Source organism: Acanthochromis polyacanthus, chromosome 17, assembly GCF_021347895.1.
Source record: "Acanthochromis polyacanthus isolate Apoly-LR-REF ecotype Palm Island chromosome 17, KAUST_Apoly_ChrSc, whole genome shotgun sequence".
NCBI classification, from domain to species: domain Eukaryota; kingdom Metazoa; phylum Chordata; class Actinopteri; family Pomacentridae; genus Acanthochromis; species Acanthochromis polyacanthus.
The window spans coordinates 37,533,508-37,558,628 of record NC_067129.1 but is presented as its reverse complement, the minus strand read 5'-3'; the positions used below and the strand labels follow the sequence as shown (position 1 = coordinate 37,558,628).

Below are 25,121 nucleotides of genomic sequence, written 5' to 3'. Positions count from 1 at the left end.
CCCTATTTCATTAGTTTGTTTTTTAAATAATTATGTTAATCAACAATTCAAAAGTGATGGCTGATTTTGATGATTTAATTTTCAATAAATTTTTATTTATTGTTACTTTTGTGAGTTTCAAGTGATTTCAGTGAGAATTGTGGGTTTTTCCTTCTTTAACTGAGGGGTACCAACAATTTTGTCCACGTGTGTATGCTACAGCAATCCGTCAGAATGAAAGACAATCATGATACTTTTAATCAGGCTTTTAACTGACTTATTTTAATTCTTTATCATTTCTTAAGCTGACTTTTATTCTTACAATTTTTATTATTATTTTATGTATACATTTTTACTTATACATTCTTTTCTCTTATCTCGGTCTTAGCTTTCATACCTTTTATTTATTTATTGATGTATTTATTTTTTACTATTTTTTATTTTTTATTTATTGATTTGTTTTACTATTTTAGTCCCTCGTTTCTCCAGTGTTTCCTCCTGGGGGCCTACCACACCTGGAGTTGATTCTGGTCCACTGATGGGGGTGCTGGCCCGTGGATGGCCCTGGCCCGGGTGGCTGGAGAGCTTTACACCTTCGTGTGGAGCCTCCTGTCTGCCTGGGCTGGGGTGGTCCTTGTGTCGGCTCCCCTGCAGTCATGGTCCATGACTCCACTCGGTGTGTGTGGCCCCCAAAGGTAGCTTCTTCCTCACTTCGGATTTCCTCCTTACTGACAGATGGTGTATGTTGGTGTGTGTATGTTCGTATGTTTGTGTGTGTGGGTCTGTATGTCTGTTCGTATGTCTACGTATGTGTGTGAATGTATATGTGATTACGTATCTGTGTGTATATTTGTTGGGGGTGTAAGGTTTCGGGTTTTTCACAGTGTTTTGTATTGTGTTGTTTTTGTTTTTATCCTCTGTGAGGCACTTTGTGTTACTCTATTGTATGAAAAGTGCCATATAAATAAAGTTGATTTGATTTGATTTACTACCCACCAGTGAACTGTTCTGGCAGCTATACAGCTCACTCTCACATTTTAGATGATTTTGTGCTGCTTGACCTGCAGGTGACGGTGTGTATCCGGAGAGCAGCAATCATTTATAAAAATCCACGAAGAAGAGTTGATGGCGTTTTCCTGGGCGGATGGCCTACTAACTCTGGATCTAGCCCGTCAAAACTGCATTGTAACGAGAGGAACGTGGGATAAAGTCAGTGAAATATGCGTTAAATCATATTGTTCTCTTATTGAATGTCAGAGATATGGGATTAGGAGATGAGTTTGGGAACTTACAACTGCTAGCTAGTAATAATGATTGTTAAACTACCTAGCTGTTATCAAGCCTACATCAGTAATCTACAATACACCATATGATCGCTAATGTGAGACACTGGTTGCTAATAAACATTTGCAGGTCATCGTTAGACAAGCATGCGTTATTAATATTACAGTAGAGTGGTAAACTCACCTAAAAGTCGCGAATGAAAGGCACAAATGTTTCTATTTGCCTGTACAAACACTTGACTGAATGTGAGATACTAGCAAAGTTGTTTTTAACCAAGATGCCATGTAGTAACAGTCTGTAATTGGTGAATTCGTGATTCTGAATATGGATTCATTGCCAAATGTTGGTGATGTTATCAACTGGATTTACGTTTCCTAACGTGATCTTCCGTAAATCGATGGTTGGAAGCTAACTTCTCTATTAGCATAGAGCTAAGTGCTGTCAGCGTTTAAGTGCTAGCTAAGTAACGTGAAATGGCAGGCTAGCGAGCAGCCAACAACAACTAGCTTAAAGTTGATTTGATTGGCAAGTTCGAATATTAAACACAACTAACTAAATTTAAGTTTTATTAATTCCTAACTTGGTTGAGTAATATATTATCTATTGATCTACGACTGTTCGATGGTCATTTCACATAAAAATCAGGATGAAAGTTCATATTCACTTCTCAGGAATACATGAATGTTGTGCAGCTTTTGCAGAAATATTTCTAAACCCTGCCTTCCTGTCCAAAAAGTTGATATATGTATTATAAGCGCCCTTCGATGTCAGTAATAGGTGATATCCCGACCTCACAGGGATTACTATTGCTGGCCACATAAACAGTATGTATATGAGTGTAGGACGGTACATGAGTTGAAACTAAATGTTACATTCTTTGTGTGTTATGTGAGTTACCATGACCAGCTTCTTGTTTGGATTATGAGTAATTTTAATTGTTGTTGTTATCATTTAATATTCACCAGTGTCTTCTAAAAAATAATGTTTTGTATTTTGGCTGTATACATGTTTTCTGTAACATTAGCACCCTATCATCTAACTGTCACATTACTATTATTTGTTAACTAGATGACACTAGAATACATTTCAGAAACATGTCATGGCAAATTATACTGTACTGCTATTATCTTACTATTTATTTTTTTCAGTTGTGTAATCAAGCGCGAATGGCAAATATCTTTTCTGACTTCCCCCTGATTTTATACTGAATCTACTGTTGGTGCTACTTTATACAATTGAATTTTAGATTAAATAAACAACAGCATTGACAGGAATGTAGAGTTTGGGTTTAGCTTTTTTATCGTCTTATTGCTGTAAGCGTAAATAGTATATAAGCACATACAGTTTACTTTATGTCCATACATCCAAAATGAAAGTATGTTTAAAAAAAATGCAAATTGCATAAAAATGTAAAGCTGGAATCATTTGTAAAAGTAGTTCCTGTGGCCCCAATACCTGTGAAACAGAAAAAATTTGGAACCATCAAGATTCTTCAAAGAGTTGGCTTTTCAACTAAACTAAGCAAGAAGTGGCATAGTTAGGGATATAACTAAGAAATAGACGGTCACTCTAACAGAACTTCGGGACTTCTGTGCCGAGATAGACGACCAGAAGATGGAAGAAAAAGACACTTAAAGCATTTGAAAAAAGATTCTCTGGTAGAATGAGACAATTGAGCTATTTAGGTAGCATGCCAAACAATATGTCTAGCACCAGACTATCATGAAACATGATGATGGCTGTAGAGGTGTTTCTCAGGAGTAGGGATAAGCAGGCTGTACAGAAGAACTTTGAATATATCCAGCAAAAACCATCAAACACTATGATGAAACTGTAAGAAACCGCAAATTTGCAGCACCTCAGATAAGTGCCCGCATAAATTCTTGACAAAGTTCAAATAACAGGTAAATCTCAACATAAACTGCTCAGAGGAGACTCCATCAATCAGGCCTTTGTAGTGGAACTGCTGCAAAGAAGCTACAAATGTGCAAAGCTGTCATCAAAGCAAAAGGAGGCTACTTTACAGAGTCTAAAATATAAAGCATATTCTGACTTGTTAGACAGTTTTTGCTTACTACATAATTTCATAGTTTTAATATTGTAACTGAAAAAAAATGAAAAAACATTAAATGAAAAGGTGTGTCTGGACTTTTGACTGGTTTTATCTGTTTGACTGTACTACCATATTAGTCTGTTAGCTTGTTTCTGTTCTAAGAGTAATTGACATTATTTGTTATTTATTTGCACTTCTTGTTTCATTTAGCGTTTGCTGTTCAGCTTGTATCACTGTGTCTGAGACTTGAACTGGCCAAAGAGAGAAATCTGCTGTTCCCCTCCCTGACTTACTGTTCCAGACCTCCTCTGAAACGTATCTGTCACCATGAATGAAGTTCATATCGTCAGAGAGGGTTGGCTTCAAAAAAGAGGTAAGGAACATGGGTATCACATGTGTATATACTGAAAGTTTACAGTAGAAATAAAGGCTTTGTATCAGGTAGACCCTAGGAAAACCCTAATTTGATGAATGCTACATGTCAGTTATATTGAGCTTAGGATTTTTTTTTGTATTAAATTGTATCTCTTTTTCTGATTCAGGTGAATATATCAAAACATGGAGGCCCAGGTATTTCATCTTGAAGAGCGACGGTTCTTTTATCGGCTATAAAGAGAAGCCAGATTTAAATGACCAGACTTCCCCGCCACTCAACAACTTCTCAGTCGCAGGTCAGTCTTTTAGTTAGTAAAACATAACATTGAGCAATTGCCTTTTCTTGACAGGAAGAGCTTATTTCTTTCAAAGGCTATCACTTGAATGTTGTAAATTTTATATATATATGGCCCCATTGTTTAAATCTAATAAACTTTCTCAGGGTTCCCATGCGTCCTGGAAAACCTGGATAATGATTGACCAATTTTCCAGTCATGGAAAATATGTGGAAAATGAGAAAAACGGTCAAATGTCCTGGAAACGGTTTACTTATCCTGGAAAAATATGCATCCTCCTCCTGTCAATGCAAACCGGTTAAAAGTTGTGCACATGCGTGTCTGTTGTCACTGTATCTTCTGGGCAACATTAACGCATTGCGCTTCTCTGCTTCTAGCCGGTGCCCTGCCCTACGTGACACTACCCGCCAATCAAATTTTCATTTCCGCTTCGAGCAGTTCTGCAACCCAGTTCTTCCAATTGACTTTGTCACTACATTTAGCGACTTTTCTGACCCCGTTAAGCACTTATCGCCTAGAGACAAAAGTAGTGACTAAGTTGAAAACTGTCGCTAGTGTTGGTCCACGAATGTGAGGGTTTTCTCTCTTGTGGGTGGCCACAGGCTCCTCTCTGTCCTCCGTTGAGTGACAGGCAGAGGAGAATTCTAGTGGGCGTGTCGGTTACTGAGTTGACTGTGCACTGGGAGATGCAACACATCTCTGATTTCAGCACAGTGGGAGCTTAACAGGTAATCTTAATGGGCCACGTTTCACTCAGTATTTCACACTTGTTTTATTGTCTGACAAAATAAGTCAATGAAAACAGTGCAAGGAATTCTGTTGCATTACTATGTGCACAGATAGATGGAGAGAAGAAATTAGAGAGATTAACAACTTTTCATGTCGACTTAATCATGTTATTTTCAAATAAAAGTAGTTCTCAACAGAGTGAGATGCGCACAGAGACCACAGGAAAGAGGAGCACCCTTACAATGAGAAGACTGTAACTATGACATATTCATTGTTCATTTGAACCACTAGCATGGGCATAGCACCCCAGTGGGTGTTGCGACACCTGCACTTTCACTGAAACAGCATTTCATCCTCCTCACAGAGGTGCGTGGTGGTGTCCGCATAAACTGCATCTTCCCACAACAGTTGACGTGCATGTCTGGAATCAAACTTTCAGTCGATGACACCGGTCAACACAGATACATAAAGTCTCTGTAGTGGACTGTCCGCCTTCATATGATGGTGACATCACGGTGACATCGCTCACTACACCTCCGACATCTCAGTCATAGACTGTATATCAAAGAAGCAGTGAACTGACATGAAACAAAGGAAATTGTTTTTCAGTAATTTATTGAAAATATACAAACATTTTTTAAGGAATTACTCCAGATTTTTCTGGTGTAATTCATTTAAAAATATTTGTACACTGACAGTCATTAAAAACTTTGAGACCATATTTTTCAACATAATTTTTATTTTGAAGCCCGAAACTGGATTTTCTTCATATGAATCATTTGTTTAGCATATTGGCATACAGAAACAAAAATCTAAAGTTTCAAGAATGATTTCAAAATAAAGAATTTCACAAAAGAAAACAGCACCTGCCAAACACAAAGTTACAACAGTCAATACCGAGTATGGCCTCAATTTGCTTCGATGCAGGCAGCAATCCGTCGGCGCATGCTTTGGACCAGGCTTCTGATTGTGGATTGGGAACAGCCCATACGCCTGGCTACATCGCTGTAGCTCAAACCGGCCTCCACCATACCCAGTGCCCGGAGACGTTGTTCATGTGATAGACGCGGCATGATGCTGTTCACTGGACTAACAATGGTGTCCTTTTTTGGGCCTTTATATAGGCCTTCAAAACCCATTCTCAAATTGTGCAGACACTCACTGAGTATTGCTTGGTGTGTATTTGGTTCACTTTTCACGGTATCCGCGGGGTCTTAAAAAGTATTAAAAGTTGATAAATCAATTGTGGGAAAATTAAGGCCCTTGAAAAGTATTAAAAAGTCTTAATGGCAGTTTTGTGAGGTATTAAAAAGTAACCATGAATATTTATTTTCCCCCTCGCGACTATTACAAACAATGATGTGTCGGTGACGCACTTGGAGCGAGATTGCCTGAGGCCGTGCGCGCACTGGTGCGACGTGACGTGAATTATTTTCTCGAAGAAATCGAAAAGCGAAATGGGGAAGTGCAAGTTCTCGGAGTCCTGGCTCGAGATGCCCGAATTAAAAGAATGGATCAAGCTGGTAGAAAATAACAATCGAGAAGCCTATTGTACATTTTGTCTGAAAAAGATAAGCGTTGCATCCATGGGCATCAATGCAGTCAGATCCCATATGCAGGGTGCTAGCCACAAGACTGCAGTTAGCCGCAGGCAGCAGCGGTCTGTGGCATCTTTCTGTGGTCAACTGCCAACACGACCACCAGGGAACGTGACACCTGAGCTAGCCAACACAGCTACAACTGTGACCTCAGCCTCATCGTCTGCTGACATAAGGGTGGCTTTGGGCGGCACACCAACGCTGCGCGCGGAGGTTATCTGGTGTCTCAACACAGCGGTGAATCACCACTTGTTGAACTCGAATGAAGGAATTTCCGACATATTTAAGTCGATGTTTCCCGATTCGGATATTGCCAAGACGTTCACCTGTGGAAAGGACAAAACAGGATACGTCATTAAATTTGGATTAGCGCCGCACTTTAAGCAGCAGCTTATTGATAGCATTAACAACGCTGGCCGATTTGTGTTGATGTTTGACGAGAGTCTGAATCAGTCAACAAAAAATAAGCAGCTCGATGTCCGTGTGCGTTTTTGGGAGGATGGCCGCGTCCAGTCCAGGTATCTGGGCTCTCAATTTTTGGGACATGGAACAGCTCAGGACCTGTTGCATCCTATCAAAGTAAGTGTACAGTATGCTTGTCTACTAGGCTAGCATTTATCTTTTCATTTCTTTTAGTCTGCGTTTGTGTGTCAATGAGTGTGGGTTTAACATTAAGCAAGCATTGGTGGTGCAATTTTATGTTTGAAACGTGCTGCATATTATTTGATTTAAATGCCTGTGTAGACAAAAGAAATTAAAGGCATAATGTCATAAATTAATTTACTGCCATGTCAATTCACAGGAATGTGTTGCAAAACTGAATGTGAGGCAGCTGGTCTCTGTCAGTATGGATGGTCCCAATGTGAATTTGAAGTTGGGAGACCTTCTTCAGAACGACCATGCAGAGCTGTATGGAGCTCAACTGGTGAAAATTGGAAGCTGTGGGCTTCACACCCTGCACAATGCGGTGAAGGCAGGCTTCACTATGTGGCAGCTGGACAAGCTCCTTCGGGCTCTCCACTTCCTCTTCCACAATGTTCCAGCTAGGAGGGAGGACTTCACTTCCTTGACTGGGTCCACCACCTTTCCGTTGCCATTCTGTGGCCACAGATGGGTTGAAAATCTCCCTGTAGCAGAGAGGGCAACTCATGTATGGCCAATGATTTTGAAGGTATTAGGATTTCTTCTGTTTCCCTCAATTTTACCGCAACAGTTCTTATAAAGAGCTGTTGCGCTAAAATTGACATGTACATGTATTTTGTGTTGTTGAGTTATGCAGCAAATATATTTGAATATTTTTCAGGCGCTTGCATGATACTCTTATCAGTGGTGCAGGGGAAAAAAGTACTTTGAGTTTCCAACTACAGTATGTTAATAAAGCTGTTTTGATTATGCAGTGTGTGGATGCTGTGAAGCAAAAGAAGCTCCCCAACCCAGGCACTGCCTCCTATGACACCATTGAGACAGCACAGGCTGATCCCCTCATCGGTGGCAAATTGCAGTTCTTTCTAGCCATAACCAGGACGTTCAACCCCTTCCTGACAAAGTATCAAACTGATGAACCAGTTTTGCCCTTCTTGGCCAAAGATTTGAGTGAGCTGATAAAGGTAATAATTACAATAAGGTCTAAATTAAATATGATTAATCGATATGAAGAGTTCTTCCACTGAATGTTTGCTATATCTTCAGGGTCTACTGAGGCGATTTGTGAAGAGGGAGCTCCTGCAGGACCTCACCAGTAGAGGTGACTGATGAGGCAAACTGGGTCTCTGTCACAAATGTTGATATTGGCCTGGGTGCCGGATCTGTCATAAAGGTAACTTTGACTTACTATTTTTGTGGGGATGATTGCATGGATTTTTGCTCCTCGAGCCTCTCCAAGCAGTTATTGTAAATGTAATGGTTTGGCCATTTTATCGGACTGCTAGTAATGATGATAGCTGTTACTATATGTAGGTTCAAATATGTAGGTTCAAATATATATATTGAAACTTATTTTCTCAAGTTCACTGAGAGGGCAGTCATTTTTTTATACCATTTACAACATGTGTTTATAGTTTAGGTTCTATTTGTCAGGCACTTCAGAGCAAGCTAGGAAACAGGGTAGGGGAGCCTTCTGTGCTCGTCTTCCGAAAAGAGTGTATGCAGGGCCTGGTTACCATCGTTAAGAAACTGCAAGAGAAAAGCCCCTTGAAGTTTCCAGTGGTCAGGGCCATGGCATGTTTGGATCCAACAAACATGCACAGGGATCCTGAGTGGTGCCTCACAAAGATGAAGACTATAGTTCAGAAATTCCTGCAGGACAGTCAGTTGACAGGAGGTGTCTCAGCTGGTAAGAAAAATAAAGTACAGTAGAATGACAGGAGAAGTGGATTAGTCACTATATGTCCTCTATTATCTCCTCTTTATTTGTTTTCATGTAGCTTCTCCATCTCTTGAAATTATGCAAGGCAGTTTCATTTTTGTGCATTTTTTTGTTTGTGTTAAATTGTTTAATCTTCCAAATTCTTCCAGAAGAAATTATTTGAACACTTCTGAAAGATGCTGCACATTACGTTGCTTATGCATGTGCAAATTATGTGAGCTATGTCTGGTGTTGGGACACGAATATCGAGGCCGTAGTATAGTCATAAAATACTTCTGTTTACTGAACAGTTATCAGCAGAATAACATGTTAATTGGCAGCAGATCTTAATCGGCATCTTGAACTCTACTCTTTTTTTTTTTACATTTCAGTGATGTCTGTACAGCAACACTGCCACCTAGTGGTGCAATAAAGAACACAACACCATGTTTGTTGAATGAATGATGATGTGAATAAAATTGAACACATTAGTAATTATTACTTATTTAATTCCCTTGTTGCAGGTGATGTGATTGTCCAGCAGTTTGAGAGCTTTCTCAGTGTTGAGGCTAGAGATGAGCATTTCCTCTCCTTTCAGCCACTGCAGCAGCGGGTTGATGTGTTCCTGCACTCAGCTCTCAAGTCTTACCCCGAAGTGTCAAAATTCTGTCAAGTCCTTCTGCTCCTGTCACATGGACAAGCCACAGTGGAGAGAGGATTCTCAATCAACAAGCAAGTTGAAACTTGCAACATACTTGAAGAGTCGATGGAGGCTCTAAGGTTAATATGCGACAAGGTCAGTGTTTGTGGGGGTGTTTTAAATGTTCCTCTGACCAAGGAGCTCCTGGCTTCAGTAGCTTCCGCCAGGTCAAGATACAGAATACACCTTGAGCATCAACGTCTTAAAAAAGAAAATGCCACACAGTCACTGAAAAGAAAAGCAGCTGAAGATGAAGTCGAAGAGCTGAAGAAAAAGGTCAAAATCCTGCATGAAGTGTGCAACACACTTCAAATTGATGCAGACCATCTTGCTGAGCAGGCCGAAGGAAAATCTGGGTCATTAATGGCCCAACTTACCACCAAGTCCAACACCTTGCGGCGAAGGCACAAAGAAAAGCTCAGAGAGCTGATGGACGCAGAGAAGCTGATGGAAAGCAAATCACACAATCTCAGGCACATGTTCTAAATTGTGATCATGATGTAATAAGTTAAAGTTGGCCTTTAATAACTGGTGTAACTTGTTGATAGGCCTAAGCCAAACTGCAGTTTGCAAGTTATTGAAGTCTTTGTAATCTGCATTATGTCATCCATTTCAATGTTTCTTCTTAATTTCATGTTTGTGATTGTGCACAGATTAGATGTGCTTTCAAAATGCTACACAAAAACATGTAACTTGTCGTGACCTGAGAGGAATGTCAATAAACTTGCCTTTAGTGTAATTTATTCTTTTCAAGCTTTATTCCTTCTCAGTTTACCTCATTTCTGTTAATTTACAAAGAACAACTGTTAAAGATGTGTTGCCAACTACAGCTTAAAGTGGCGATGAGGTCTTACATTTTTTTTGAAAGGTTTTTAAAAAGGTATTGAAATTAACCCCAGGAATCCTGCATATACCCTGCTTTTGCAAAGTGACCAACCCATGTGGAATGAATCATGACAAAATGACAACTCATCATTATCTCAACCACCAGGGCACTAGATCATCAGTAAATCCACAATGAATAATTACAACCCCCCTACAAGTAGAATTCTGCGTACATTTCTACCTCAAAGTTTCTATTGACTGTCAGTATATATTTTGTAAGAGAAAAGAGAAAGTTGAGTTGGGAATTACCCAGTAATTCACTGTAACTCCAGTTTGTCATGCTAGTGAAGTGCTACACTGTAATCTGTAGGTGTGTTTGCATTATTCTATAATACATTTGTCATATCTATAATACATTTGTCATAATTATTTTTCATAGATAAATTCTAGCCATAGACCGCACGTCAAATGTCTGAGTAATAAATATAGAAACAATCTGGGTAAGTGCAAGTTACAACTGTAGAAAGGAACACTTCCAAAGAATGAGGGAAACGGGAATGTATTAATATATGATGCGATAACATGTGTCTGTACTAGCTGAAAATGTCCTGGAAAATAATTGGGAAAAAAAGAGTGGGAACCCTATTGAATTTCCTTTCGGGGATGAATAAAGTGATTCTATTCTGTTTCTGTAAACATGAATTTTAATTTTATTTTTTCAGAATGCCAGTTAATGAAGACTGAAAGACCCCGGCCCAATACATTTGTCATCCGCTGCCTACAGTGGACCACTGTCATTGAACGTACTTTTCATGTGGAAAGCAATGAGGAGAGGTAAGAACAGGGTAAAATATCAGAGCAGACAAGCTGCCATTTTTAGTTTACATTACAAATTAGATGGCAGTCTGACTCTCCAACGCTTTATATATTTGTTTAAAGCCTAACTGATGTAATGCCTGACAATTCCTGGTGTTTTGGCATCTCAGAGAGGAATGGATGCGGGCTATCCAGTCTGTGGCAAATAGTCTGAAGATGCAGGAACAGGAGGAGGAGGAGGAGGAACCAATGGATGTGTTCGGCTCACCAAGCGAAAGTAGCTTAGAGGAGATGGAAGTGGCTATGTCTAAGAGCCGCAACAAAGTGGTGAGAGGATTACTGATACTGTAATTGATACCATTTGTCCTTATTTTATACTTAAAAGCTAGTAACCTTGTTAGCTTGTATTTTTGGCATATCCACAAAATACATCTGAAATGACTGTCTAAGGGTAGTGGGTGAAAAGGTGGTGTACACGAGGGGATTGGTTCTTCAGAATGTTTGCTGCATTTTTTGAAATTGCAGATATAGTCAACTTGGTTTCAATTCTCACTGATTTTTTTAATGTATGGGTTGGTGATCACAGGTGTATTCACTCTTGTTGCATTTAGTTTCTCCTATAGGCCTGCATTTTAAATACTATTTTTCTGAATGCGTGAATGTTTATAATTATTCATATGAGGAAAAAATACTCATGCAAAAATACTCGTTATTAGGAGATTATACATTTCTTAGCAAATGCCAAATTCATTTGACAGTTGGGTTGAGTTTCACCAGCCACACCCTCACATGATTAATGTAAGGTTTGTTGAACCTAAACATCACCAATGCCTGTCTGGCATTGTGAATTAGCTAAAGGGTCTCAAAAAGCATTACATGATGCCACGTTCTAAAGACATTCAAAAACAGATGCAAAACAAAGTCATTGGCATTTCTCAGTCTGGAAAGATTTACAAAGTCATTGCTAAGGCTGGAACTGAGACACATTATCCACAAATGGAGGATACATGGAACAATGTAACCGCAAGGGGACACAAGCCAGTGTCTTATTGTGCCGGTCCCAAGCCCGGATAAATACAGAGGGTTGTGTCAGGAAGGGCATCCGACGTAAAACTTGGGCCAAATCAAACATGCGAATCAAATGTATGACTTCCATACCGGATCGGTCGAGGCCCGGGTTAACAATGACCGCCATCAGTGCTGTCGACCTACAGGGTGCCGGTGGAAAATGGACTACTGTTGGTCGAAGAAAGAGGGGAGGAAGGCGTGTTCGTAGGAAGAGAGAGAAGAGGAACACCAAGAGTCTAGGACTGAGAGTAGGGTAGAGAGCTGGTTGACATGATGCAGAGGAGGAAGGTGGACATACTGTGTGTCCAAGAGACCAGGTGGAAAGGTAGTAAAACTAGAAGTTTAGGAGCAGGGTTCAAGTTGTTCTATCATGGTGTAGATAGGAAGAGAAATGGAGTAGGAATTATCTTGAAGGAGGATTTTGTTAGGAATGTCCTGGAGGTAAAAAGAGTGTCAGATCGAGTGATGAGCTTGAAGCTAGAAATCGAAGGTGTGATGTTCAATGTTGTTAGTGGGTATGCGCCACAGGTAGGATGTGAGCTGAAGGAGAAATTCTGGTTGGACCTTGATGAAGTGATGCAGAGCATCCCTAGAAGTGAGAGAGTTGTCATTGGTGCAGACTTCAATGGACATGTTGTTGACATTGTCTAGATATCTTGTACAAAATAACCCTGTTGCTATAACCGTAAATATGCGTCACACTGAATAATAATCATTCTCAGAACACGCTCTGCAACCTTCAAGCCTCGAGTTACCTGAGTTTTACACACACATCTGCTAATTATTAGAACGCACTCTGTTAATGGTTCCTAATCTCTGTCTAAAATGAGTAGTTCATAATTGAATACCATGTATGTACATTCCGAGCATATTGCTCTCACACCTTACTCCTCTTTATTATTTGGCATATCCACAAAATACATCTGAAATGACTGTCTAAGGGTAGTGGGTGAAAAGGTGGTGTACACGAGGGGATTGGTTCTTCAGAATGTTTGCTGCATTTTTTGAAATTGCAGATATAGTCAACTTGGTTTCAATTCTCACTGATTTTTTTATTGTATGGGTTGGTGATCACAGGTGTATTCACTCTTGTTGCATTTAGTTTCTCCTTTAGGCCTGCATTTTAAATACTATTTATCTTACCCATTCATATTGAGAGTGATGACTCTGTATTCTTGGTGGAGCATGTCACTAAGTAAGAAAAGAATATGCATGTAGGATTATTGAGAACTTCAAATGCCTTGAGCAATAAAACTTCTGTCTGTGAAACATGATCAAACATAACAAACAAATACACATGTCTAACATAAGTGACTCCCATTTTTGAAGTAATAATTCTACTTCTAAAAAGCCCTTGAACCCAGAAGGGCCCCTCCTGGTGCAAACTGGTGTCCCTGATGATCTGAGGTTCGAGCAGTGCACATAAAAAAAAGGCATCAGATTCCCCATAGAGGTCAGATTGTAAAGATCTGGTTAAAGGAAAGAAACTCACCAAAAGTCTTACGGTGGTACAGTTCAGTCCAGATGAATATTACAGTGTAATCTTACCAGCCGTCTCATTTAGACATGCAGGCATTCTTACTGCAGAGGTTGATCTCATTTTGTTTCCTCGTCACAGCAAAACTCCTTGAGCCTGTTCTGGATGTATTTCAGACGTGCTCCATGGTTCTTACATGGACCCGCTCTTTCCCATATAGGTTGTCTATGCTTTATCGGGGGTGGATGATCAGCTGGAGTTTCAGGTCCAGACTCCAGTAAGCCCTTTTTCTTCATGTCGTCCTTTGCCTCTGGTCCATTGTTGTTAACCCCTTAAGCTTCAGTGTACCGCTGGCGGTACACCTACTAATTTGCATAGGAATTTCAAGAATGTCCGACGGCTGCACACGCGCTTATACAAACACTATACGCCGATGGAAAGCTTAGATTCTCATGAATCCGCCGGTATAAACCACTTTCAGATGCGATTACCACAGCGGGTGAGAAAAACACATTTGTCCAACAAAAACGAATATTCATCCATCCGTTCTCTATACACGGCTTCAACGCACACAGCGCGACTCACATTTCCAGGTTCATTATTACACACAGAAAAAAGATTCCACAAAAAACGGCCATAATCCAACCTTTTACATCCAGATGACACAAGCCAGTAAACTATTTTGTCCAAAACATGTCCTGAAGTCGGTATAAAATCCCCGAATCGGTCGTTTTCAAGGAAATGCACCTCGCGATGCCCGTCCAATATTCCCCGTATTTTCGTAATTTTTTTTATTTAAAAATAGAATATTAGCGATTTTTTGTAATGAAAACGGCTGGAATTGACTGCAGCTTAAAGGGTTAAGTAACTGTGCAATTAAAAATACTCTCAGTTTAGCCGGGTACAGCGTCTGGAAATGGACCCCTTTTCCTTTAAGCGTATTTCTGTATGAAGAGTTGGCCTGTCTCTTTACCAGTATTTCAGTCAGATAGTCCTGCTCAAAAAGCCCCCGTTTTCCCTCGTAATGTACCTTTTTCTTTTTCCACGCAGAGTGAAGCACCAGCTCTTTAGTTTTGTACTCCAAGAAGTGAATGATGATGGATCTTGGGTTGGAGCCTTGTGGGGGTTTTGTGAATCGGGAGCGGTGACAGCGTTTTATACCAAACGAAGTGTCAGGGAGGGGCAACTCTGTTTTAATGAAGTTTGCCAGAAATGCTTGCATGTTGTCCCCTTCAGTACCTTCAGGAATTCCATGAATACGGATGTTGTTTCTTCGTGAATGTGTTTCCAATTCAGTTAGTCAGGCTTGAAGTATGTCTATCAGCCTTGCTTCAGGGATGTGATTTTTCCGCGAATTCGCGGAATTCCGCTTTTTTCAGAGATGGGAATTTACCACGGCTCCGCGGATTTCATTTATTTGAACGCTGATTTCACAAGTTTGAATACTTTATTGTCGCTGATACTCCCACGCGATGGTAACAACGTTAACGATAGCTTGTTAACGATGATTGTAAACGGCCCAGCGATTGGAAGTCGCTGCGCCGCCGCCGCAAACCCCCCCCCCGCCCGTCAACAACTTTCCGCTAAAATCAGAACTTGCTGATCCCATCCCTGTTGCTTTGAGGCTCAGCTCCAGCCCTCACCACCATGACAGAACAAGGCAATGTGTCTTCGGTCTGCCTGATGTACTTCGGTCTTATTTCTGTTTAATCTTTATTTTGGATGATTTTGATGACATGTTAAACTGAATTCATTCAGATTAAGGTTTTAGATTTCTGAAATGTTTTTCAACTGTGGAGAGAAGCATACTATTTGTGCATGACTCATACAACAGGTCTGGACCACTTGTGAATTTCAGTCATGTTAAAGAGAAAATTGGAAGTAAGAGAAATTGACGAGTGTGACACATTGACTGTATATAAAGATGGACGTATCACTCATGATGTCACCCGTTGGTTTCTGCACTGAGAAAATGAAGCCCACTTTCTGGTTGACATCTTGAGTTTATGGAGCCAGTGACGACGACAAGCTTCTCACTGGGCGGAGCAGCAAAGCAGTCATTGATCAGACTGAGAGTCAAGGACTCTCTGTCCCGCCCCCGTTTACTGGCTTCTGCTGTTTACCGATGCCACTGTTGACAACGATAGCCTTCAAAAGTGAAGATAAAGTCTACAGGTAAGTGTTAAAATCATCTTCGTAACTAGTTTCACTCTTTTCCACATCTGGACAATATCACATATAAAGGAGTGAAGTTACTGTAGGTTAACTTCAGACTGTAACCTCTGATATAAACATGTTCTACCATCGTGTTTTAAAATTGTTCTGTTAATCTGAGGGTACGTTTCATGATTTAGTGTTATCGCTGATGCTAAGTCAGGTTAGCCAGTATCATAAACTAGTTAACTGTAAGCTATAGCTACGTGCCCTGCAGATCACAGCTCATCAATCATAGCGAATCAATAACTGCTGTCTTAAAGATCAACAAATATAAATAAATCTATGTTTATATTCCTCCACAGAATTCTGGTACTGATGAATGTTGACCTCTGTTCAGTTCTGAGTTAATATCTCTGTTCTTTGCTTCAGACTGATTTTTTTTTTCTATACAAAAGTGTATGGTCAGATAACTGTGTGGAGCTCATGTTAATGCTACTGATACATTAGAATAAAACAGAATAAACTTTATTGTCCATCTAAGGCAGTAAAACGATCTTTAGCCTCAACCAGGAAAACAAACATTTCCATCAGATTAAAAAATAGATCAAAAACACAACAGTCTATTGTGTTCTATTCATATCCTGTTGTGTTTGAAATGAAAGGACCTTGTAGATGTTTTCCTCACTGATAGTGTCTTTTCCTTTCAGCATTGGTCTGGATCGTTTGGAGCATCTAGTCTGATGGACTGAGAGCTCCAGAGAACATGAACATCCAGCTGTGGTTGTCTGAAGAGTCTCCTTTCCTTCATCACTGTGAGGAAGAGCAGCACTGATGCCCTCCTCATCCTTCCAGTAATATCAACAATGCTGCAGATTCAGCTCCTCTCTTCATAATACATCTTGTCTTGTGACTGTTCAATTTTTACACTTCACTGTAGGCAACACATTCATTACATCCATTTATTACATGTGTTTACACAACTTTACAGTTCAGAAGTGTAAATGTAGTTTTTAAATGTGCAATAAGGGAAATGATGTAGCTCTTGCACTGAATGTGTTTGTGTTTTAATGCAGCATATCTGCTATAAATAACAGGGACTTTTTATGCTGTATTTATGCTACAACAGCATTTTAAGTTTTTAAATGAAACCTGTGAATACTAAGAACAGAGAATAATAAACAGCTGAAAGAGTTGGTCTGTCCTTCTGTAAGTAAAAGCTAAACAGGAAGTGGTTCACTGAGGATGTCATCCATTCAATCTCCTCCTTCACAACCAGATGAGGTTTTCCTTCTGGTGGCTTCACTCAAAAGATCCTCACAGTGAATACGAGACCTTTGAGATGAAAACAGATGTCACAATATCAGCTTCAACAGCAGAGGTTCATTTTAAAGTATCCCTGGAAAGATTTCCTGTTTCATATATAGTTTTCCAAGCACTAAAAGACAGAAAGGCCTGGAGTCACTTTAGCTTGAGGAGAAAGGATTTCACTCTTCAGCTTATCTGCGCTGTAATTTAAATGTAATAACTGTAGAGTTAATCATTACTTTGGTCTTATTCTAGGAGTTAATGTTTCCAGTTTACACTAAGATGCACTACAACATGTGAATCAATCATTAAACAACGTTTACCATTATAGAGTAGATTTACTGTTTTCTCCAGTTTAACTTCAGAGACTCAGCAGATATTCAGGACTGCTGACAAGACAGAACCTTAACGTTACTGTTTTATTCACATTTAGGTTTTCCAAACATTACATTAATTGGAACCAGCATCTCCATTGACAGTTTTATTAACTAAATGTACCACATTATAGTAACACAGCACAAACATTGTTAGCTTAATGCTATATTAGCTTAAATCAGACTACGACTGAGACACTAGCTTGGTTAGCATTGCTAATTCACATTAAAGCTAATATTTACTGGATGCTAACTCTCTTTTCTGGTTAATTTGCAGAAATAAACTCCATCAACATCTGGAGTGCATGGCACACATTATATCTGACACTAAAGTTGGCAAAAAGTGTATTTAAAGCAGCACCAATAAGAAAATAAACATTTACTTACTGAACTATGAGAGTCCTTTCAGTGTCTGCTTGTAGAATCAGCTGAAGGTACAAAATTGGTTAAAACAAGCCAACAGGCAGAAAAACTGTGGTTCTGTAACTGAGGTTCTGCTGCTTCATCGATAAATAAACCAACAGTTAATATATCAGAATTAATCCAAACGAGGAGAGCAGAATCTGGGCTGCTTCTTCCAGACGACCTGTCAATCATTCTAGGCCGGTCTGTCAATCAAGTAATAATGCACCCTGACCTCGTAAAACTTTAACACTATAAAAAATTCAATATTCCTTTATTTTAAGATCGGTCACCTGATCTCTCATTTTGACCATGAAAACTAACAAAAAAATATCCTGAGCTGAAAAGCAGTCTATCGAATTTTAGTTTTTGCCGTGATAAATTTGGGATCGATGGAGCCAGCCCCTGGCGGACGGTGTGATATTGCAAGTTTTTGACACTTCCGTATTGCTTCATTTTTGGGGCCAGGCACTACGTCCATCTTTATATACAGTCTATGGTGGTGGTTCTTTTAAATGTTATACATTGCACATAAGAACGAATCTGATTTGTACAATTTGTTGTTGCACGTTACCCAAAGTACTGCAATTCTTTTTTCTTTAACCAAGTTATGATTTCGAGACTTTGATAATGTCGGAGATGAGTTATTTAAAGACCAAAGCAGTTAATTTTGTAACATTTTAGTATTTCAAGGGATATATGCAGTGACGTGCAAAAATACAATTACAATATTAATATCCCTTGCCTTGTGTATTTTATAGACGATGATTGACTTCGAGTACCTGAAGCTTCTCGGCAAGGGCACTTTTGGGAAGGTGATTCTGGTCAAAGAGAAGTCCACTGGAGTACATTATGCAATGAAAATACTGCGCAAAATGGTCATAATAGCCAAGGTAAGTAAGAGGTATGTGCAAATAAAGTTAATTTCATCTACAGAAACCACTCATATTCTGCCATTTTGCTGATGCAAGGCCCTTCATGCCCTGATACATGAATGCTGAAGTGGGCTATTTGGCGGGAAGATAATTCATGATTTTTTGAGGGTAGAATCACAAACCACATTCTGAATCACAAGTCTCCCCACGGATGGAGATGAACTCGTGTACTCATCACATGAGTAGTTCTGCATATGGTTGCCTGAAGATCAAGCCTGTCACTTAAACTGAAGGCTAAAGGCCCAAGTCACACATCTCTGCTTTCTATTTTCCTTACTTTTATTTTATTCTGAAAGTTCAGACTAGAAGTGGTCAGTCATATCTCAACCCGGTCTCACAAGGATTCGTGAAACTGTCACGTAAATTAATCTATGGTTACGTGTGCACCAACACGATTTCTCATGTTTTACATGTTGCTCACAATGAAATTCAAACCAATGTATTTCAAGCGGAGGACTTTTCATGCCACTCAGAACGTATTTCAAACGAATATTTTTAATGTAAAAGCGTTGCGAATCCAATTCTCTGATATATAACTTCTATCTATTGTTTTATATAAAAATATGTGTTCATTAGTCAGTATTTTGTTTATATATGTGTATATAGCGTAATATATATATATATATTACACATATTTTATATAAAACAATAGATAGAAGTTATATATCAGAGAAAATGAATACATATAAATCATAGATGGAGTATCAACATCATTCACACACACATATATATATATATATATATGTAATAGATAAGTTATATATCAGAAAATTATATAAATCACATATAGACTATCAATATAATTCATACATATATATTAAAAAAGATAAGTCAGAAAATGATATTATATATATATATATATATATATATATATATAGTTTTATATAAAAATGTGTTCATTAGTCAGTATTTGTTTATATATGTGTATATAGCGTAATATATATATATATATATTACACATATTTTATATAAAACAATAGATGGAAGTTATATATCAGAGAAAATGAATACATATAAATCATAGATGGAGTAACATCATTCACATATATATATATATATATATATATATATATATATATATATATATATGTAATAGATAAGTTATATATCAGAGAAAATTATATAAATCACATATAGACTATCAATATAATTCATACATATATATTAAAAAAGATGTCAGAAAATGATATTATATATATATATATATATAGTTTTATATATTGATTATATTAATACTCCACATATGATTTATATATATATTATGTTTTCTGATATATAACTTCTATCTATTGTTTTATATAGAAATATGTGTTCATTAGTCAGTATTTTGTTTATATATGTATATACAGCGTAATCATATATTGTCTCTTCAAATTATTAAAATAATTGACTTTACTGCCATTATCTGCTTCTCTAACATATATTAGTGTGTGTGTGTGTGTTTACAGTGTTTGCAAAATACCTGTCTACAGTCGAGCTTAATTTCAGAATATTCTATTACCTATTATTATTATTATCTATTATTTCCGCTATGAATATTACTATGTTCAGCACCCCATTGATTTACACCTGCATTTTGTGCTTCATGGCGCTAGGTGTGCTGTTTGCATGTTGGACATTGTTTTACACAGACACCACCGAAGAAGAAAGGTGCCGAAGTGCTGCACGTTTTGTTTTGTTTTGTTTTGTTTTTTTAAAATTGAAACAGGAGTCTGTCCGCATGAATGTCCAATGGGTTAGGAGTTGTCCATGAGTTTGATATCTTCAATCATGTTAAAAAGTTTTACAGCAGTCCATTTAGAAATCTGCATTTGTGTATGAAAAACTTCCCAAATATTATAATAAAGCAGACCGGAATCGAACCCGCGTCCGAGACCAGCTCTTGTACATGAGTCACCTGCTTAACGTGCTGAGCTATATAGGCATCGGATACCCACTCATCAAAATTATTTAATAAATACCAGTGCACCGGCCCGTCGGTCAAACGGCCGAATAATGTTTACACAAATTTTGGCCCGAAGCCACATCTAATTGCCGGCCCCTGTGAATGCAAGATATAGCATTGGATTCGCAATGCTTTTACATTAAAAATATAATATACCGATTCAAAATGCCCTACGTAACTCGCTTAAATCTGACCGAGGAGAAACATGACACACGAGGAATATTTGATTAATTAAACGTTCTATTCAGGTGTGATTAAGATTCAGATATGAAAACAAAATCAAACCCGTTTGCAAACAAACACACACTAACGTTTTTTAATCTCAAATACCCCAATCCTGCAGCAAAAATAAAGGCATCACATTATATATATGGGACGATGTAATGCAAAATATAGCGTTGGATTCGCAACGCTTTTACATTAAAAATATTCGTTTGAAATACGTTCTGAGTGGCATGAAAAGTCCTCCGCTTGAAATACATTGGTTTGAATTTCGTTGTGAGCAACACGTAAAACATGAGAAATCGTGTTGGTGCGCACGTAACCATAGATTAATTTACGTGACAGTTTCACAAATCCTTGTGAGACCGGGTTGCATGTCTTTGATAGCTTTGATGCAACTTTTGGGATATTTGGAGGTATGCTTGCTGTTATGAGTTCTAATATTGTGATTGCCTTCGTGCACAAAATTACGCCTCCAAGATGGGTAGTATGTTTAATGAATTTGCCAAGCTGTCTCTTGAGTTTGTTTTCCGTCCTCTTGGCTCAGACTGCAGCTGGTGAAAGTAATTAGCTTTGGCACCATAGACAGACTTTATGGTTTCCATGTTCTCCTCTACAGCCTTGGTGTGCTTGGCATAGCTCCTATGCCACGCTCACCACGTTCCCCCACCTGCTACAAGTTCTGTTTGAAGTGCCCCTCCCGCTTGCTCTTGATCTCATGGGGAGTAGAACAAGGCCTGCTGAGTATGAGACTTACCTGAGAAGCAGCTGAATTTTTGCAAGGACCACCACAACACCCATGGAAGGGAAGATGGGAAAAAAGTTAGCAATGATTAATCTAGGCTACACAGTGGATCGGTGGTTAACTGCCGCCTTGCAGCTAGAAGATCCCCAGTTCACATTCCAGCCTGGGATCTTTCTGCACACATCTTTCTCCCACAGTCCAAAAACAGGCTGAGATTAATTGGTGATTCTAAATTGTGCGAAGGTGAGAATGTGTTTTTTTGTCTCTCTCTGTAGCCCTGCGATTGACTGGTGACCTATTCAGGTGTCCCCTGCCTTCACCTTAAATCATTTGGGATAGGCTCCAGCCCCCCACAATCCTAACGAGAATTAAGCAGTGTTTTGATGATGGATGGATGGATGATTAATTTAACTTGTCATTGCTAACCAGATGAACTGGCTGTGGCTAGTTGGTCTGTAATGACTAAACTTTCAAACGAAATGACATATAGCACCTGTCAAGATGTGATTTGTTCTACTCTGAAGAGCAAGTGATATGCCAAATTTATTTCTGTAATGTGAGACAGTCAGGCCACACCCCTAGTGCGAACTGTGTCTGAGAAGAGTGAAGTGCAGCAGAGCATCAGTATAGTCATTGTGACCACTGTCAGGTGAAGTGAATAACATCAATCATCTTGTTATAATAAATTTTTTTGCTGGGAAACCTTTAGTCCTGACATTCATGTGAACGTTTGGCATATACCACCCACCTAAACATTGCAAGTCAATCAACCCTCAAACCCCCCACCCCTCACAACAACAGCAGTCCTTTATGCCAGTTGCCACCCTCAGCAGGACATTGCACCCTGACACACCACAAAAACTGCTTAGGAGCGGCCCGGGGAACACAACACAAAATTTTCTTCCAGTTCCTGGCTGTCCAGTTAATATTTAGTTACAAACCTTTTGTTTGCAGTAACTACATCAAGCTTGTGGCCCACTGACATCACCAAACATTTACAGTCTTCTTTTGTGATGCTTTTCCAGGCTTTCACCGCAGCCTCTTTCGGTTGTTGTTTGTTGTAGGGGGCTACTCCCTTCAGTCTCCTGTTAGGGTTTATAGGGTTTAAGTCTGGAGATTGACTTGGCCAATCTAAAACTTTCCACTTCTTGCCGCTAATGAACTCCTTTGTTGTTTTCGACGGTGTGTTTTGGGTCATTTCCATGCTGGACGAAGAAGGCTCTCCCAATCAGTTTGGTTTCATCTTTCTTTAAATTGGCAGATCAAATGTTTCTGTAGACTTCTGAGTTAATTTTGTTGCTGCCATCATGTTTTACTAACCTTGCCAGCAAGTTGATTTCTTGCGATATTTGTGAGTTCACAAATCTCTCAAGAAACCATCTTGCTCCGCTCCCGCATTCACTGTTCGTACAGAGCCAAGTTGGCACGGGCCAATCACCCAGCAGTATTTGTGTGTGGGGCGGGATATCCGGGTGTGAAGACGGCACCAAGCGCCAGTAGATCAAAACAAACATGGCAACGGAGGACAACGATCGTGTAGATGCTGCTATTAAGTCAGTTTTAGCTGAATCTCCTATCGCTTCTTTGGAGGAAGAACAACGAGAGGCGCTTTGCGCATTTCTGGATGGTAAAGATGTTTGTGCTTTTTTACCTACGGGTTTTGGTAAGAGTTTAATCTACCAATTGGCTCCGCTCGTTGTGAAGATCCCGCGATTGGCTAAAAACAAACCTGTCAGAGGCGGGACATACTGTTACATTGTCCAATCCGTGCCTCTTTCCTCCGAACGGATTTACATGGAGCGGTCCCAGATTGATATTGTGGAGTACTATCAAGTACTACACAATTATTAATCTGGCTATTGCCAGGTTAATGTTTTACATCATCAGTGAAGATTAATAAGTCTGTCCCAGAAGACACCATGCAAGCCCAAGCCATGACATTACCTCCACTGTGTTTCACAGATGAGCTTGAATGTTTGAGATCATGAGCAGATCCTTTCTTTTTCCAAACTTTGGCCTTTCCAGAAAACTTTGTCCCAAAATTTTTGAGGCTCATCTCAGTATTTCTTTTTTTGACAAATTCCGCCCTGACCTTCCTATTCTTCTTTTTAATGCGTGGTTTACATCTTCTGGTGTAGCCTCTGCACTTTTGTTTATGAAGTCTTCTGCGAACAGTAGATTGTGAGGCCTTCATTCCTGCCCTCTGGAGGTTGTTGCTGATATCACTAGCAGTTGTTTTAGGGTCTTTCTTTACAGCTCTCATAATGTTTCTGTCGTCAACTGCTGCTGTTTTCCTTGGTCTACCCATTTGATGTCTGTTACTTAGTACACCAGTGGTCTGTTTCGTCTTCAGGACATTCCAAATGGTTGTACTGGCTGTGGCCAATGCTTGTGCCATAGCTCAGATTGATTTTCCATCTTTTCACCTGTAGACAGCTTTCTGGTTTTCATGTTGGTTACACTTGTAACTATAGATACAGTCTGCACAGGCAAAACCCAAATCTAAAGCTGAGTGTAGACATTGAGGGCCATTTATTGTTTGATTAATCAAAGTAATAGGACACACCAGGACAACAAATCACACCTGTCAGTCACATGTTCCAATACTTTTGCTCAATTGAAAAATGGGGGAGTTCAAACAAAAGTTCAAACAAAAGGCGCTATCATTGTGTATCATTGTATATCAGATCCCATTGTATATCAGATCCAGATGTAAATACTTAGCAATAAAAGCTGAAACGTTGATCTTTTGTCTCATATTAATCATTTGATGTCAAACCCAAATGTTTTCAGTCAACTACAAAAACAAAGGAATTGGCCTCACTGTTCCAATACTTTTGGAACGGAGTGTATATGAAAAATCCTCTCGGAGACATGGGTTAAGTCCAACAGTAAGTCGGCTTTTACTGCATCAAATTCTGCCACCACAATCAGTACCAGCAACTTTGGTCAGTCTCTTTCTAAGAACTTGGCCATGAAAACGTATCGACAGTGCAATATTTTACTAAATTTTGAAATTCAAAAGTATATTGACCAATTTACCCCAAATTTCTCATGCTTGATAACAGTCCCATCCTGAACACATCTACTTGTCTGTAGATTGCAGGTGCTGTACTTTGTCTTTTTCTTTATTATTTCACTTGAGTCCTGTTCTAAAGGCATGTACCCACTGTTATTGGATCATAGTCATAGTGTCATCTACTGACAACAGGAAGTTACAGGCCCCGTAATTTTACAAACTACTCTTAGCAATAAATCCACGTTATACATTTTGCCCACTGCCACACAGTTTAGGCACGACAAGTTCTGCTCCTTCATTTACTGAGGTAAGGGCAAGACATTCAACCCCATGTTGCAACTGATGACTATCATGCATTGCAGCTCTGCCATGCTGTATGTTAGTGTTTGTGTGCATGGATGAATGAGGAACACTGTGAATGTAAATTGCTTTGTAGAACCTAGCAAACGTTGAAGACCATTTTCATTTAACTA

General features: G+C 39.2%; 1 protein-coding gene and 1 long non-coding RNA gene across 4 annotated transcripts in view; both read left to right on the top strand.

Annotated features, from left to right (window-relative positions):
* Positions 1 to 1,047: 1,047 nt before the first annotated feature.
* Positions 1,048 to 25,121, top strand: part of LOC110966339 (RAC-beta serine/threonine-protein kinase-like) — a 74,052-nt gene continuing 49,978 nt past the window's right edge. Inside the window, exons 1-7 of one of the 3 annotated variants that reach the window (XM_051937671.1) lie at positions 1,048 to 1,188; positions 3,527 to 3,689; positions 3,859 to 3,987; positions 10,906 to 11,017; positions 11,170 to 11,326; positions 13,765 to 13,821; positions 18,544 to 18,675. In XM_051937671.1, coding sequence (XP_051793631.1) covers positions 3,644 to 3,689; positions 3,859 to 3,987; positions 10,906 to 11,017; positions 11,170 to 11,326; positions 13,765 to 13,821; positions 18,544 to 18,675 — 633 coding nt within the window. In that variant the 5' untranslated portion in view covers positions 1,048 to 1,188; positions 3,527 to 3,643. The remainder of the gene's footprint in view (positions 1,189 to 3,526; positions 3,690 to 3,858; positions 3,988 to 10,905; positions 11,018 to 11,169; positions 11,327 to 13,764; positions 13,822 to 18,543; positions 18,676 to 25,121) is intronic. The other 2 variants (XM_051937672.1, XM_051937673.1) reach the window with 2 other exon arrangements.
* Positions 7,117 to 10,117, top strand: LOC127530570 (uncharacterized). The gene is made up of 4 exons (XR_007937145.1): positions 7,117 to 7,485; positions 7,712 to 7,921; positions 8,004 to 8,130; positions 9,257 to 10,117. It is a non-coding gene; the product is annotated as an uncharacterized LOC127530570 (long non-coding RNA).